General features: G+C 50.3%; 1 protein-coding gene across 3 annotated transcripts in view; it reads right to left on the bottom strand.

The window, feature by feature from the left end:
- Positions 1-352: 352 nt before the first annotated feature.
- Positions 353-17,093, bottom strand: part of mapk15 (mitogen-activated protein kinase 15) — a 111,663-nt gene continuing 94,922 nt past the window's right edge. For all 3 annotated transcript variants that reach the window (XM_085987217.1, XM_085987218.1, XM_085987220.1), the window contains one exon: positions 353-713. In XM_085987217.1, the coding sequence (XP_085843343.1) occupies positions 528-713 (186 nt within the window). In that variant the 3' untranslated portion in view covers positions 353-527. The remainder of the gene's footprint in view (positions 714-17,093) is intronic.

Genomic DNA, 17,093 nt, shown 5'->3' with positions numbered 1-17,093 from the left:
TGAGGGGGCACCAGTCGGGGTCAGACTGTGCAGGGTGTGTACCCGAGTCTGCAGTTTACAGTTAGGAGAGTGAGGGGGCACCAGTCGGGGTCAGACTGTGCAGGGTGTGTACCTGAGTCTGCAGTTTACAGTTAGGAGTGAGGGGGCACCAGTCGGGGTCAGACTGTGCAGGGTGTGTACCCGAGTCTGCAGTTTACAGTTAGGGGAGTGAGGGGGCACCAGTCGGGGTCAGACTGTGCAGGGTGTGTACCCGAGTCTGCAGTTTACAGTTAGGAGAGTGAGGGGGCACCAGTCGGGGTCAGACTGTGCAGGATGTGTATCATTTGGAGAAAATTAACAGTCTCTCTGCAGAGCTGATTGCATAGAATTAATAATTCATATTAAAAAATAATTTTTCACATCAGATACCAATATACAAAGCACTTTCCCAAGTGTCACAGATCAAACTGTGCAGCCACAGAGAAGAGTGGATGGTGTTCGATAGAAGTCCCGTGTTCGCCTGGCGCTGTCCCGTGCGCTTTGCCTACTTATGGCTTGTTTTGTATGTGGAGGTTGCGCAGGTTTTCTAGCCCGGTTTGACTGATGACCCCATAGGTCTGGGAGTAGCTCCCCCAGGCAGCTTTCGGGTTCCCTGCTGCTTCCACGTTTGACATTGTCTGGAACATCTTCTTGAAGGGACGGCTCTCTCGCGTTTGTGACTGTGGCCTTGGGTTCTGCAAAATAGGAAAACAAGTAAAAGCTTCCGAGGATGAGCCTGCTCCCAGAGAATTCCATAACAATACAGCACAGACCCAGGCCTTTCAGCCTCACCAGTTAGTGGGAATGGTTTGGATTACTAGTCCAGTAACATGAGGCCTGGACCAATCCGTGAGACGCAAGTTGAAATCCCACCACAGCAGCTGGGGAATTTAAATTCAGTTGAATGAAGAGCTGGTGCCAGTAATGGTGACGCTACTGGATTGTCACAAAAACCCATCTGGTTCACGGATGTCCTTCGAAGGAAATCTGCCGTCCTTACCCGGTCTGGCCTGTGTGATTCCACACCCACAGCAATGTGGTTGACTCTTAACTGCCCTCTGTGGCTCACCACCACCTTCTCGAAAGGCAATTAGGGTTGGGCAATAAATGCTGACCTTGCCAGCGACGCCCACATCCCATGAATAAATTAAAACACAGTCTGTGGTGTTCCTGCCCCACGCCAGCAGTATGCTAATCCCATGTACCGATCCTGTCACCCCGAGGTGCTCCATCGGGCCTGTCACCCCGAGGTGCTCCATCGGGCCTGTCACCCCGAGGTGCTCCATCGGTGCTGTCACCCCCGAGGTGCTCCATCGGTTCCTGTCACCCCGAGGTGCTCCATCGGTTCCTGTCACCCCGAGGTGCTCCATCGGGCCTGTCACCCCCGAGGTGCTCCATCGGTGCTGTCACCCCGAGGTGCTCCATCGGGCCTGTCACCCCGAGGTGCTCCATCGGTGCTGTCACCCCGAGGTGCTCCATCCAGCCTGTCACCCCGAGGTGCTGCCATCGGTGCTGTCTCCCCGAGGTGCTCCATCGGTTCCTGTCACCCCGAGGTGCTCCATCGGTGCTGTCACCCCGAGGTGCTCCATCGGGCCTGTCACCCCGAGGTGCTGCCATCGGTGCTGTCTCCCCGAGGTGCTCCATCGGTTCCTGTCACCCCGAGGTGCTGCCATCGGTGCTGTCACCCCGAGGTGCTCCATCGGTGCTGTCACCCCGAGGTGCTGCCATCGGTGCTGTCACCCCGAGGTGCTCCATCCAGCCTGTCACCCCGAGGTGCTGCCATCGGTGCTGTCACCCCGAGGTGCTCCATCCAGCCTGTCACCCCGAGGTGCTGCCATCGGTGCTGTCTCCCCGAGGTGCTCCATCGGTGCTGTCACCCCGAGGTGCTGCCATCGGTGCTGTCACCCCGAGGTGCTCCATCGGTGCTGTCTCCCCGAGGTGCTCCATCGGTGCTGTCACCCCGAGGTGCTGCCATCGGTGCTGTCTCCCCGAGGTGCTCCATCCAGCCTGTCACCCCGAGGTGCTGCCATCGGTGCTGTCTCCCCGAGGTGCTCCATCCAGCCTGTCACCCCGAGGTGCTGCCATCGGTGCTGTCACCCCGAGGTGCTCCATCGGTGCTGTCTCCCCGAGGTGCTCCATCCAGCCTGTCACCCCGAGGTGCTGCCATCGGTGCTGTCTCCCCGAGGTGCTCCATCGGTGCGGTCACCCCGAGGTGCTCCATCGGTGCTGTCACCCCGAGGTGCTCCATCGGTTCTGTCTCCCCGAGGTGCTCCATCGGTTCCTGTCACCCCGAGGTGCTCCACCGGTGCTGTCACCCCGAGGTGCTCCATCGGTGCTGTCTCCCCGAGGTGCTCCATCCAGCCTGTCACCCCGAGGTGCTGCCATCGGTGCTGTCTCCCCCAGGTGCTCCATCGGTTCTGTCACCCCCAGGTGCTCCATCGGTGCTGTCACCCCGAGGTGCTCCACCGGTGCTGTCACCCCGAGGTGCTCCACCGGTGCGGTCACCCCGAGGTGCTCCATCCAGCCTGTCACCCCGAGGTGCTGCCATCGGTGCTGTCTCCCCGAGGTGCTCCATCGGTTCCTGTCACCCTGAGGTGCTCCATCGGTTCCTGTCACCCCGAGGTGCTTCATCGGTTCTGTCACCCCGAGGTGCTCCATCGGTTCTGTCACCCCGAGGTGCTCCATCGGTTCTGTCACCCCGAGGTGCTCCATCGGTGCTGTCTCCCCGAGGTGCTCCATCGGTTCTGTCACCCCGAGGTGCTTCATCGGTTCTGTCACCCCAAGGTGCTCCATCGGTTCTGTCACCCCGAGGTGCTCCATCGGTTCTGTCACCCCGAGGTGCTCCATCAGTTCTGTCACCCCGAGGTGCTCCATCGGTTCCTGTCACCCCGAGGTGCTCCATTGGTTGTGTCACCCCGAGGTGCTGCCTTTAATGTGCTGTGATCTTGTGCTCTCAAATCCCTCTGCTCTTCCACAGCACCGAGCCAACTCCCATTCACAGTATCATTACTGCCTCACCTCATACTTACTGACACTGAATTCCATCAGAGACTTTTAGCCCATTCCCCATCTTATCAACATCCCAGGAACAACTTCCTTTGGTCTTCTAAAGAATCCACGATCCCTCCTATCCTGGCATCATCTGCAAACTTCCTCTTGGCCTAAATCCAAACCATTGCAGTCCACAGTGAACAGGAGTGGCCCCAAAACACAACCCTGGGGGACACCGCTACCTACAGAGAATCTGCCCTAAACCCCTCCTCTCCGGTTTCGCCCGTCTAACCAGTTAGCAGTGAGAGTGAATTACACACTTGATGGGAAAAGGCAGGCACTTCTGGAACAGCAACCGAGTCCCCAGAGTGCTCCCGCCCAGGAGCGAGGGTAAGGATCGCGGGGAAAGATCGTGGAGAAGGGGAACAGCCAGAAGTCATGGTTCATGTTGTAACAAATTACTAGATTGATTCCTGGGATGAGAGGGTTGTCCTATGAGGAGAGATTGTGTAGAATGGGCCGATACTCTCTGGAGTTTAGAAGAATGAGAGGTGATCTCATTGAAACATACAAGATTCTGAGGGGGATTGACAGGGTAGATGCTGAGAGGCTGGTTCCCCTGGCTGGAGTGTCCAGAACTAGGGGGCATAGTCTCCGGATAAGGGGTCGGCCATTTAAGACCGAGATGAGAAGGAATTTCTTCACTCTGCGGGTTGTGAATATTTGTAATTCTCTATCTCAGAGTGCTGTGGATGCTGAGTCGTTGAGTATATTCAAGGCTGAGATCGATAGATTTTTGGACTCACGGGGAATCGAGGGATATGGGGATCGGGCGGGAAAGTGAAGTTGAGGTCGAAGATCAGCAGGCTCGAGGGGCCGTATGGCCGACTCCTGCTCCTAATTCTGATGTGGATGTGAACACATGAAACGAGAGTTGGAAGCGTTACTAATGATGGAACGATAGGATGTAGCAGCCAAGGAAAAGGCACCAATGATGGAGGTTTAAACCATCTAACTGAATTCGGCAAAAGCTCAGACAGCACTTTCAGAAGTGAGGACTCACTCACATCTGGAAGCCGTGAGCACGCAACAGCTGCAGTTAGAGATCCAGACTCGTCAAGATCACAGGCCAATTGAGAATGGGCAAGTTACACTGTCTGGGTAAAATAAAGAATAGCTGGAATGATCTATATACTGATATATATTAATGACCTGGACTTGGGTAGACAGGGCATCATTTCAAAGTTTGCAGATTACTACATTTCTGAGTTTCGTGTCAACAGTGAGGAGGATAGTAACAGACTTCAGGAGGACACAGACAGACTGCTGAAGTGATGCATTTTTACACAGGATTATATAGGATCTACAGCACAGAAACAGGCCATTCGGCCCAAACAGCCCATGCCGGCGTTTATGCTCCACTCGAGCCTCCTCCCATCTTTCCGCATCTAAACCCATCAGCGTAACCCTCTATTCCCTTCTCCCTCATATGCTTGTCCAGCTGCCCCTTTAAATGCATCGATACTATTCACTTCAACCACTCCCTGTGGTAGCGAGTTCCACATTCTCACCACTCTCTGGGTAAAGAAGTTTCTCCTGAATTCCCGATTGGATTTATTAGTGACTATCTTATATTGACAGCCTCTAGTTCTGCTCTTCCCCACAAGTGGAAACATTCTCTCTGTATCCACTCTATCAAAACCTTTAAAATGATGAAAGACCTCTATTAGGTCACCCCGCAGCCTTATCTTTTCAAGAGAAAAGAGACCCAGCCTGTTCATTCTTTCCTTATATGTATACCCTCGCATGTCTGGTATCATCCTTGTAAATCTTCTCTGCACCCTCTCCAGTGCCTCTATATCCTTTCTTTAATACGGCGACCGGAACTGCACGCAGTACTCCAAGTGTGGTCTAACCAAGGTTCGATACAGGTTTAGCATAACTTCACTACTTTTCAATTCTATCTCCCTAGAAATAAACCCGAGTGTTTGGTTTGCTTTATTTATGGCCTTGTTAACCTGTGGCGCAACTTTCAGTGCTTTGTGTATTTGTACTCCGAGATCCCTTTGCTCCTCGACCCCATTTAGATTCTGATTTTCCAGGTTATAAGTGACCTCCCTATTTTTCTTACCAAATTGTAAATACCTCACATTTATCTGTGTGGAATTTCATTTGCCAATTATAGGCCCATTCTGCAAGTTTATTAATGTCCTCCTGTAATTTGTTGCAGTCCTCCTCAGTATTGACTATCCCCACAATTTGGTGTCATCCGCAAATTTAGAAATTGTGTTTTTGATTCCAAAGTCTAAATCGTTAATATAAATTGTGAACAGCAGTGGTCCCAGCACTGATCCTTGTGGAACACCACTCTGCCATTCTGAATAGCTACCCTTTACTCCCACTCTCTGCTTTCTGTCTTGAAGCCAGCCAGCAATCCATTCTGCGACTTGTCCTCTGACTCCGCTTTCTCGGACCTTGCTCATTAGTCTATTATGGGATTATCTTATCAAAGGCCTTTTGAAAATCTAGATAAATTACATCTACTGCAAGGTAGGAAGAATGAGGAGAGGCAATATAAACTAAAGGGTACAATTCTAAAGTGGGTGCAGTGACAGGGAGACCTGGGGGTGTTTGTACACAAATCTTTGAAGGTGACAGGACAAGTTGAGAAGGCTGTTAAAGCCCAGGACCCCGTATGCTTTTTTATCAATAGAGGCACAGAGGACAAAAGCAAGGGAGTTATGCTAAACCTTTATCAAACACTGGTTCGGCCCCAGCTGGAGTATTGTCCAATTCTGGGCACCGCACTTTAGGAAGGATGACAAGGCCTTGGAGAGGGTGCAGAAGAGATTTAAACTACATTTGAGCCTGCAACCATTCAAAGAGTTAATATCTACCCAAGTAAATACGTGCTGGCATTAATCATGCTATCAGAGGTGTGCTAATAAAGTGAAGTTAGCTCATGTATGTCTGAATTCATCCTCGAGGACTCCAGCAACACATTCGTTCATTCATTCGCTGACCTACAGCCTGACTGCTCTCATTTCTTTTTCACTCTCGGGATGTGGGCGTCACTGGCATGGCCAGCATTTATTGTCCATCCCTAATTGCCCTTAAAAAGGTGGTAGTCAGCCGCCTTCTTAACGTATTTAATATAAGTCGAGAAAAAGTACTAGAGAAACTAATGCCTCTAAAAGCCGACAAATCCCATGAACCTGACAGCCGACATCCTCGGGTTCTAAAAGAGGTGGCTGCAGAGGTTTTGATCTTCCAAAATTCCCTAGATTCTGGAATGGTCCCAGCGGATTGGAATGTAGCAAATGTAACACCGCTATTCAAGAAAGGAGGGAGAGAAAAAAAACAGGAACTACAGGCCAGATAGTAGTCAGGAAATGCTGGAATCCATTGTTAAGGAAGTGGTAACAGGGCACTGAGAAACTCAGAACATGATTAGGCTGAGTCAACATGGTTTTATGAAAGGGAAATCGTGTTTGAGAAATTTATTAGAGTTTTTTTGAGGGTGTAACTAGCAGGGTAGATAAAGGGGAACCAGTGGATGTAGTATATTTGGATTTCCAAAAGGCATTCGATAAGGTGCCACATAAAAGGTTATTACACAAGATTAGGGCTCATGGGGTTGGGGGTAATTTAGTAGCATGGATAGAGGATTGGTTAACGGACAGAAAACAGAGAGTCGGGATAAACGGGTCTTTTTCAGGTTGGCAGGCTGTAACTAGTGGGGTGCCGCAAGGATCAGTGTTGGGGCCTCAGCTATTTACAATCTATATTAATGACCTAGATGAAGGGACCGAGTGTAATATATCCAAGTTTGCTGAGATACAAAGCTAGGTGGGACAGTAAGCTGTGAGGAGAACACAGAGTCTGCAAAGGGCTATAGGTAGACTGAGTGAGTGGGCAGTAAGGTGGCAGATGGAGTATAATGTAGGGAAATGTGAGGTTATTCACTTTGGTAGGAAGAATAGAGAAACTGAATATTTTTCAAATGGTGAGAAACTTTCAAATGTTGGTGTTGAGAGAGATTTGGGTGTCCTCGTGCAAGAAACACAGAAAGCTAGCATGCAGGCAAGCAATAAGGAAGGCAAATGGCAGCGGCGGAGGTGGCCCTGGGTGGAGCCTGAGCGAGGACACTGAGGATTTAAGCAGCGGGAGAACGAGCGAGGCCCAGACTCACCGGCAGCAGCAGCGGCCCTGGGTGGAGCCCTGAGTGCGGTTTAAACAGATGCTGCGAGTTGGGAATTGGTTTTTACTTTACACCAAGGAAAGAGTCCGAGAGCGGGAGCAGTCAAACAACAACAACTGCGAAACCGCTAAAGTGACGTCACAACTAGGGAAGGAGCTGATTGGTAAGTAGGACCTGGTGAGTATTTCTACAGTCCAGTCGTTGAAGTAAAAGTAAGGTCTCTAGTTTAGAGTAAGTAGTGTTTAAAGGGAAGTAAGGTCCCTAGTGTATTTAATATTCTTTAATTTAAAGGAAGTAAAGGGAGTAAATTAACGGTAGGACATGGCAGGGCAGCGTGGAGTGCTCCTCCTGTGCTATGTGGGAAGTCAGGGACACTTTCGGTGTCCGGGGCGAACACATGTGCAGGAAGTGTCTCCAGCTGCAGCTACTCGAAATCCGCGTTTCGGAGCTGCGGCTAGAGTCACTGTGGAGCATCCGCGAAGCTGAGATCTTCGTGGATAGCACGTTTAACGAGGTGGTCACGCCGCAGGTAAAGAGTGCACAGGCAGACAGGGAATAGGTGACCGCCAGACAGAGTAAAAGAACTAGGAAGGTAGTGCAGGAGTCCCCTGGGTCCATCGCCCTCTCCAACAGATTTTCCGTTTTGGATACTGATGGGGGAGATGGTTTCTCCGGGGAATGCAGCAAGAGCCAAGTCCGTAGCACTAAGAGTAGCTCAGCTGCAAAGGAGGGTCGGAAAAAGAGTGGGAGAGCAATAATGATAGGGGATTCTATCGTAAGGGGAACAGATAGACGTTTCTGTGGCCGTAGACGTGACTCCAGGATGGTATGTTGCCTCCCTGGTGCCAGGGTCAAGGATGTCACTGAACGGCTGCAGGGCATTCTGAAGGGGGAGGGTGAACAGTCAGAGGTCGCGGTTCACATTGGGACCAACGACATGGGTAGGAAGAGGAACGAGGTCCTGCAACAAGAATTTAGGGAGCTAGGTAGCAGATTAAAAAGGACCTCAAAGGTTGTAATCTCTGGATTACTCCCGGTGCCACGTGCTAGTGAGTATAGGAATAGGAGGATAGAGCAGATGAATGCGTGGCTAAAGAGTTGGTGCAGGAGGGAGGGCTTTAGCTTCAGTTTCCTGGATCACTGGGGCTGCTTCCGGGGAAGGTGGGACCTGTACAAGTCGGACGGGTTGCACCTGAACCGGAACGGGACCAACATCCTTGCGGGGAGGTTTGCTAGTACTGTTGGGGGGGTTTAAACTAACTTGGCAGGGGGATGGGATACGGAGTGGAGCTATAGTAGGGGGTGATGTACAGCCAAATATAGAGGAAAAAACAAGTCAGCCTGGAAGGCAGAGCAAATATGTAACGGCACAAGGGAGTATGGCAAGGCTGGATGGCATTTATTTTAATGCAAGGAGTCTTTCGAGTAAGGCAGATGAATTGAAGGTGTTGATGAACACATGGGAGTATGATATTGTTGCTATCACAGAGACATGGTTGAGGGAGGGGCAGGACTGGCAGCTCAATATTCCGGGGTATAGAATCTTCAGGCAAGACAGAGGGGGGTGTAAAAGAGGAGGGGGTGTCGCAATATTAATCAAAGAGTCAATTACTGCTGTAAGGAGGGATGATATCTTAGCAGGTTCCTCTAATGAGGCCATATGGGTAGAACTTAAAAACAAAAAGGGGGCAAGCACTTTGCTGGGAGTGTACTATAGGCCCCCAAACAGTCAGGGGGAGATAGAGGAACAGATATGTAGGCTAATCTCAGAAGTGTAGAAATAATAGGGTAATAATAGTAGGGGATTTCAACTTCCCCAATATTAACTGGGATAGTCAGAGTGTGAAAGGCTTAGAGGGTGCGGAATTCTTAAAGTGCATCCAGGAGAGCTTTTTTCCTTGCCTTGTTAGACCTCCCAAAATGCATCACCTCACACTTTGTAGAAAGTCCTACAAGAGAGGGGGTGGTACTGGACCTAATTCTAGGGAATGTGGCCGGGCAAGTGGTAGAAGTGTCAGCAGGAGAGCATTTTGGTGACAGTGACCATAATTTGGTGAGATTTAAGGTAGTCATGGAAAAGGACAAAGATGGACCAGAAATAAAGGTTCTAAATTGGGGGAAGGCCGATTTTAATATGATAAGGCAGGATCTGGCCAAAGTGGACTGGGATCAGCTACTTGTAGGAAAATCCACATCAGAGCAGTGGGAGTCTTTCAGAAAGGACAAATGTAAGAAGTCACACAACACCAGGTTATAGTCCAACAGCTTTATTTGAAATCACAAGCTTTCGGAGCGCTGCTCCTTCTTCAGGTGAAGAAGGAGCAGCGCTCCGAAAGCTTGTGATTTCAAATAAAGCTGTTGGACTATAACCTGGTGTTGTGTGACTTCTTACATTTGTCCACCCCAGTCCAACTCCGGCATCTCCACACCATGGCTACTTTCAGAAAGGAAATCGAGAGAGTACAGCGCCAACATGTTCCCGTAAAGGTCAAGGGTGGGACCAACAAGCCCAGGGAACCCTGGATGTCATAGAGTCATAGAGTTTTACAGCACAGAAAGAGGCCCTTCGGCCCATCGTGTCTGCGCCGCCCATCCATCCCTGTCCAGTCTAATCCCATTTTCCAGCATTTGGTCCATAGCCTTGTATGCAATGGCATTTCAAGTGCTCATCCAAATGCTTCTTGAATGTTGTGAGGGTTCCTGCCTCCACCACCCTTTCAGGCATTGAGTTCCACATTCCAACCACCCTCTGGGTGAAAAAGTTCCTCCTCAAATCCCCTCCAAATCTCCTGCCCCTTACCCTGAATCTATGCCCCCTTGTTATTGACCCCCCCACTAAGGGGAAAAGTTCCTCTTTGTCTACCCTATCTATGCCCCTCATCATTTTGTACACCTCAATCAGGTCCCCCCTCAGCCTTCTTTGCTCCAAGGAAAACAACCCCAGCCTGTTTAGTCTTTCTTCATAGCTGAGGCGCTCCATCCCAGGTAACATCCTGGTGAATCTTCTCTGCACCCTCTCCAAAGCAATCACATCCTTCCTATAGTGAGGCGACCAGAACTGCACACAGTACTCCAGCTGTGGCCTCACCAGCGTTTTGTACAGCTCCATCATAACCTCCCTGCTCTTATATTCTATGCCTCGGCTAATGAAGGCAAGTATCCCATATGCCTTTTTAACCACCTTAGATCCCTGAAGGCAGCGGAACAGGTAGATATGTACATGTACACCAAGGTCCCTCTGACCCTCTGTACTTCCTAGGGTCCTACCACTCACTGTGTATTCCCTTGCCTTATTTGTCCATCCAAAATGCATCACCTCGCACTTTTCAGGGTTAAATTCCATTTGCCACTTTTCCGCCCAACTGACCAACCCGTCTATATCGTCCTGTAGCCTGAGGCTTTCCTCCTTGCAATTTACCACCCCACCAATTTTCGTGTCATCTGCAAACTTACTGATCATCCCTTTTACATTCTCATCCAAATCATTTACGTAGATCACAAACAACAAGGGACCCAGCACCGATCCCTGAGGTACCCCACTGGACACAGGCTTCCAGTCACAAAAGCAACCTTCGACCATCACCCTCTGCCTCCTGCCACTCAGCCAGTTTAGGATCCAACGCGCCAAGGCACCCTGGATCCCATGGGCTCTTACCTTCTTGACCAGTCTCCTATGCGGGACTTTGTCAAAAGCTTTACTGAAGTCCATGTAAACCACATCCACAGCATTTCCCTCATCCACCTCCCTCGTCACCCCCTCGAAAAATTCAATCAGATTTGTCAGACATGATTTACCCTTGACAAAGCCATGCTGACTATCCCCGATTAATCCTTGCCTCTCCAAGTGGAGACTAATTTTGTCCCTCAGAATTTTTTCCAATAATTTCCCTACCACAGATGTTAGGCTCACTGGCCTGTAATTCCCTGGTTTATCCCTGCTACCCTTCTTGTATAATGGTACTACATTAGCTGTTCTCCAGTCCTCTGGTACATCCCCTGTGGCCAGAGAGGTTCTGAAAATTTGTGTCAGAGCCCCTGCAATCTCCTCCTTTGCCTCCCACAGCAGCCTGGGATACATCTCGTCCGGGCCTGGGGATTTATCCACTTTTTGGCCTGCTAAAACCGCTAGCACCTCCTCCCTCTCGATGCTAATATGTTCAAGTATGTCACAGTCCCCTTGCCCGATTTCTATGTCTGCATCGTCTTTCTCCATAGTGAACACAGATGCAAAAAATTCATTTAAAACCCCGCCTACATCATCTGGCTCTACACACAGATTGCCACTTTGGTCCCTAATGGGCCCTACCCTTTCCCTGGTTATCCTCTTGCCCTTAATATACTTATAAAACATCTTAGGATTTTCCTTTATTTTGCTCGCCAGTGTTATTTCATGGCCCCTCCTCGCCCTCCTAATTTCTTTTTTAAGTATGCCCCTGCACTTTTTATACTCCTCTAGGGCTTCTTCCGTCTTTAGTCTTTTGTAACTGCCAAAAGCCCCCCTTTTATTTCTAATGCATTTTTGTATATCCCTTGTCATCCAAGGTTCCCTTTGCTTGTTGGTCCCACCCTTGACCTTTACAGGAACATGTTGGCGTTGTACTCTCTCTATTTCCCTTCTGAAAGTCTCCCACTGTTTTGATGTGGATTTTCCTATAAGCAGCTGCTCCCAGTCCACTTTGGCCAGATCCTGCCTTATCATATTAAAATCGGCCTTCCCCCAATTTAGAACTCTTATTTCCGGGCCGTCTTTGTCTTTTTCCATGACCACCTTAAATCTCACCGAATTATGGTCACTGTCGCCAAAATGCTCTCCTACTGATACTTCCACCACTTGCCCGGCTACATTCCCCAGAATTAGGTCCAGTACCATCCCCTCTCTTGTAGGACTTTCTACATGTTGGCTCAAAAAGCTCTCCTGGATGCACTTCAAGAATTCTGCACCCTCTAAGCCTTTCACACTCTGACTATCCCAATTTATATTGGGGAAGTTGAAATCCCCCACTATTATGACCCTATTATTTTCGCACTTTTCTGAGATTTGCCTACATATCTGTTCCTCTATCTCCCCCTGACTGTTTGGGGGCCTATAGTACACTCCCAGCAAAGTGCTTGCCCCCTTTTTGTTTTTAAGTTCTACCCATATGGCCTCATTAGAGGAACCCGCTAATATATCATCCCTCCTTACAGCAGTAATTGACTCCTTAATTAATATTGCAACACCCCCTCCCCTTTTACACCCCCCTCTGTCTCGCCTGAAGATTCTATACCCCGGAATATTGAGCTGCCAGTCCTGACCCTCCCTCAACCATGTCTCCGTGATAGCAACAATATCGTACTCCCATGTGTTCAACAACAACTTCAGTTCATCCACCTTATTTGCAAGACTCCTTGCATTAAAATATATGCCTTCCAGCCCTGCCATATTCCCTTTTGCCTTCACATATTTGCTCTGCCTTCCCAGCTGACTTGTTTTTTCCTCTGTATTTGGCTGTAAATCACCCCCTACTACAGCTCCACTCTGTACCCCATCCCCCTGCCAAGTTAGTTTAAAGGGATATAAACGAATGGATTAGGAAAAAAAGGGAGGCTTTTGGCAGATAGAAAGGACTAAACAGTGGAAGCCCTACAGGAGTATAGAAAGTGCAGGGAGGTACTTAAAAAAGAAATTAGGAGAGCGATAAGGAGGCATGAAAAAACACTGGCGGGCAAAATAAAATAAAACACCTTGGGATTTTCCAAGTATACTAGCAGAAGTGCCCGGCGGTGCCGAGGGTCTTTTGAGGGCATGTTGTTGCTGGAAGAGAGAGCGAGCGACTGGGGGAAAGAGAGAGAGCGAGAGACTGGGGGGAAGAGAGAGTGCGACTGGGGGGAAGGGGGAGAGGGAGGAGGAGGGGAGGGGGGGGGAGGAGGAGGGGAGGGGAGGGGGGGGGGAGAGAAGGAGGGAGGGCCGCAGTCCAGCACCCGAGCGACGGCCGCAGTCCAGCACCCGAGCGACGGCCGCAGTCCAGCACCCGAGCGACGGCCGCAGTCCAGCACCCGAGCGACGGCCGCAGTCCAGCACCCGAGCGACGGCCGCAGTCCAGCACCCGAGCGACGGCCGCAGTCCAGCACCCGAGCGACGGCCGCAGTCCAGCACCCGAGCGACGGCCGCAGTCCAGCACCCGAGCGACGGCCGCAGTCCAGCACCCGAGCGACGGCCGCAGTCCAGCACCCGAGCGACGGCCGCAGTCCAGCACCCGAGCGACGGCCGCAGTCCAGCACCCGAGCGACGGCCGCAGTCCAGCACCCGAGCGACGGCCGCAGTCCAGCACCCGAGCGACGGCCGCAGTCCAGCACCCGAGCGACGGCCGCAGTCCAGCACCCGAGCGACGGCCGCAGTCCAGCACCCGAGCGACGGCCGCAGTCCAGCACCCGAGCGACGGCCGCAGTCCAGCACCCGAGCGACGGCCGCAGTCCAGCACCCGAGCGACGGCCGCAGTCCAGCACCCGAGCGACGGCCGCAGTCCAGCACCCGAGCGACGGCCGCAGTCCAGCACCCGAACGGCGAACGAGGCACAGCCCGAGCGGCGGCTGGGATCGAAAGCCCGGGAAAGGCCCGAGGAGCCAGGCCCAGAGACCTCGGAGGAGAAGGGGAGCAACCAGAAGGCTCCCAGAAGCAATCCAAGACTGTGAGTACAGGGCCCAGGGAGGGAGACTGAAGCCAGGGAAAGGCCCGAGGAGCCAGGCCGAGACAGAGGCCCAGAGACCTCTGAGGGGGAGGGGAACAGCCCGAAGGCACCGGGAAACAGCGGCTCACAGACTCAGACCTGAGAAGGGTGAACTCAGGAGCCGAGGCTCAGGGACCACGGGGTCGGAGAGGGGGACCGGGAAAGTTCGCGAACTAGGAGAGGGAAACACCAAACCCGGGGCCCCAGAAAAGCTTATTCTAAGATCAACAATACTTTACCAAAAATGAGCGAATCAGAAGATCCACAACAGCCCCGCTTCCAGATTCCCCCCAACACCGCAAAAAAAGCTATAAAAGCGATCAAGCATGATCAGATGAGAGAAAAACCAGAAACTCTTTTTGCTGACTGTTACAACAATGGGACAAAAAGTAACCTCATTTTCTACTCACATCAGCCAGCGGCTTGGATCACAGCAATAAAATCACACTATACCAATGTTAAACTAGAAAATACCGCAAATGGGTCCATAATGAAAATTAACACACCAGGAGACAGTTCAACCACGACGGTCAACGCGTACAATACCGGAACAATATTAGTGCAAGGCAACCTCGACAGATTTGCAACAACCTTCAGGACACTGAAAAGATTAACTAAGGGGGGAAGGAACAGCCCCAGAGTGGCCCGCACTCCCCCCAACATTGACAACTTACCAGGAGAAAATCTGCCTGATCAGGAGGTGAACGAGCCACACAGTTCAAACCAGACACTAACCCCGGGGAACCACAGCCACACGCTACAACTGACAAACCCCAGCATAACTACCAGGGAGGAAGCCACACATAGTCCCCCTACCAATTCCAGCTCACCAAGAGAAGAGCAGCATAGCCAGGAAGTGAGTGAGCCTTCCAGGGCCGACCAGCCTAGCCAGGAAGTGAGTGAGCCTTCCAGGGCCGACCAGACACATACCCCGGGATCACACAGACAGATACAACCAAAAGATAAATTTAATCAATTAGAGATAGAGATGGTTAAACTTAGAGAGGAGTTCCTCAAAATGAATGACGAACAAAAGCAGGAGAGGGAGAGACACAAGAGAGAGCTGAATCTACTTGAGAACCAGGTGAATCTACTTAGGAATCAGGTGAAAGAGCTGCAGGAAAAAGAAGAGAGCCATAGAGGAGAGATAACACCATTAGACCAGCAACCAGAGGCTAGAGATAAGACAAGACAGAGCCGGACGGAACGGCTGCACTCCCACACGGAACAAAAGCAACAGACACACAATACAAGGGGTGCCACACAGACCGACCAGCATACTGATTCGCAATCTTCCCCCACCACCGTGGAACCACAAGCGAGCCGCTCACAAGAGGTACGCACACACCAGACACCCCAGCCCAGCACACACACTATGAGTCCAAGCGAAAGCCACCAGACAGTAAACACAAACAAGGCTGACGTCGTAATACTCATAGACTCAAATGGGAAATTTCTATGGGAGAAAAAGCTATTCCCTAGAAGTAAAGTAGAAAAGATCTGGTGCCCAACAACAAACAGAGCCATGGGATGGCTGACCAAAGCCAGATTAGGCTCCCCCCAACACATAATAATACACACGGGCACAAATGACCTAAAGGCCAAACAGAAAGAAGTAGCAACATCGCTCAGAGCAATGATTAGGAAGGCAAGCAGTACATTTCCAAACACTAGAATCACTGTTTCCACAATATTGCCGAGAACAGACTTCAACAACAACAACACAATTCATGAGATAAATGCCAGCATAGCAAGAGACTGCGAAGATAGAATGGAAGAATTCCAGAACATGTTTATACCGGTTTGGCATAAAAATAAACCTAAAAAGGTGGCTCAACCGTGGATAACGAGGGAAATTAGGGACAGCATAAAATCAAAAAAAGGGGCATATCAACTGGCAAAAAAAAGCAGCAGACCGGAAGATTGGGGGCAGTACAGGATACAGCAAAAGAGGACAAAGGGATTAATCAGGAAGGGGAAAATAGAATACGAAAGTAAACTTGCAGCAAACATAAAGACAGACTGCAAAAGCTTTTATCGGTATATCAGGAGGAAAAGACTGGTAAAATCCCAAGTCGGTCCCTTGCAGTCCGATTCGGGAGAATATATAATGGAGAATAAGGAAATGGCAGACCAATTAAACTCATACTTTGGTTCTGTATTCACAAAGGAGGACACAAATAACCTCCCAGGAATATCGGCAAACATAGGGACTAATGAGAGGGAGGAGCTGACAGAAATTAGTATCTCTAGGGATATGGTGTTGGGTAAGTTGAGGGGACTGAAGGCCGACAAATCCCCGGGGCCTGATAAACTACATCCTAGGGTACTTAAGGAGGTGGCCCTGGAGATAGCAGATGCTCTAAGGATCATCTTCCGGAACTCCATTGACTCGGGAACAGTACCCGTGGATTGGAGGGTAGCTAATGTTACCCCAATATTTAAAAAGGGGGGTAGAGAGAAAGCAGGGAATTATAGACCAGTAAGCCTTACATCGGTTGTGGGCAAAATGCTAGAGTCCATTATTAAGGATAAAATAGCGGAGCACTTGACAAATGGGGAAAGGATCGGACAGAGTCAACATGGATTTACAAAGGGTAAATCGTGTTTGACTAATCTGCTGGAATTTTTTGAGGAAGTAACTGGTAAAATAGATGGGGGAGAGCCAGTGGATGTGGTGTACCTTGACTTCCAGAAAGCCTTCGATAAGGTTCCACACAAAAGATTATCATGCAAAATTAAGGCTCATGGGATTGGGGGCAAAGTATTAACGTGGATAGAGAACTGGCTGGCGGATAGAAAACAGAGAGTTGGAATAAACGGCTCGTTTTCGGAGTGGCAGGCAGTGACCAGCGGGGTGCCGCAAGGATCTGTCCTGGGACCCCAGCTGTTCACAATATATATAAATGATCTGGATCAGGGAATTGGATGCAATATTTCCAAATTCGCTGACGACACTAAACTAGGAGGAGGGGTGGGCTCTGATGAGGATGTCAGGAGGCTACAGTGCGATTTGGACAGGTTGGGGGAATGGGCGGATACGTGGCAGATGCACTATAATGTGGATAAATGCGAGGTTATCCACTTTGGGGGTAAAAACAGGAGGGTAGATTATTATCTAAATGGCAATAGATTGGGAGATGGGGAAGTGCAGAGGGACCTGGGTGTTCTTGTGC

This window comes from Somniosus microcephalus, chromosome 5 (assembly GCF_052327205.1).
Source record: "Somniosus microcephalus isolate GS21.2 chromosome 5, FLI_Smic_1.0, whole genome shotgun sequence".
In the NCBI taxonomy this organism is placed as follows: Eukaryota; Metazoa; Chordata; class Chondrichthyes; order Squaliformes; family Somniosidae; genus Somniosus; species Somniosus microcephalus.
This window is presented reverse-complemented; position numbering and strand designations above follow the sequence as displayed.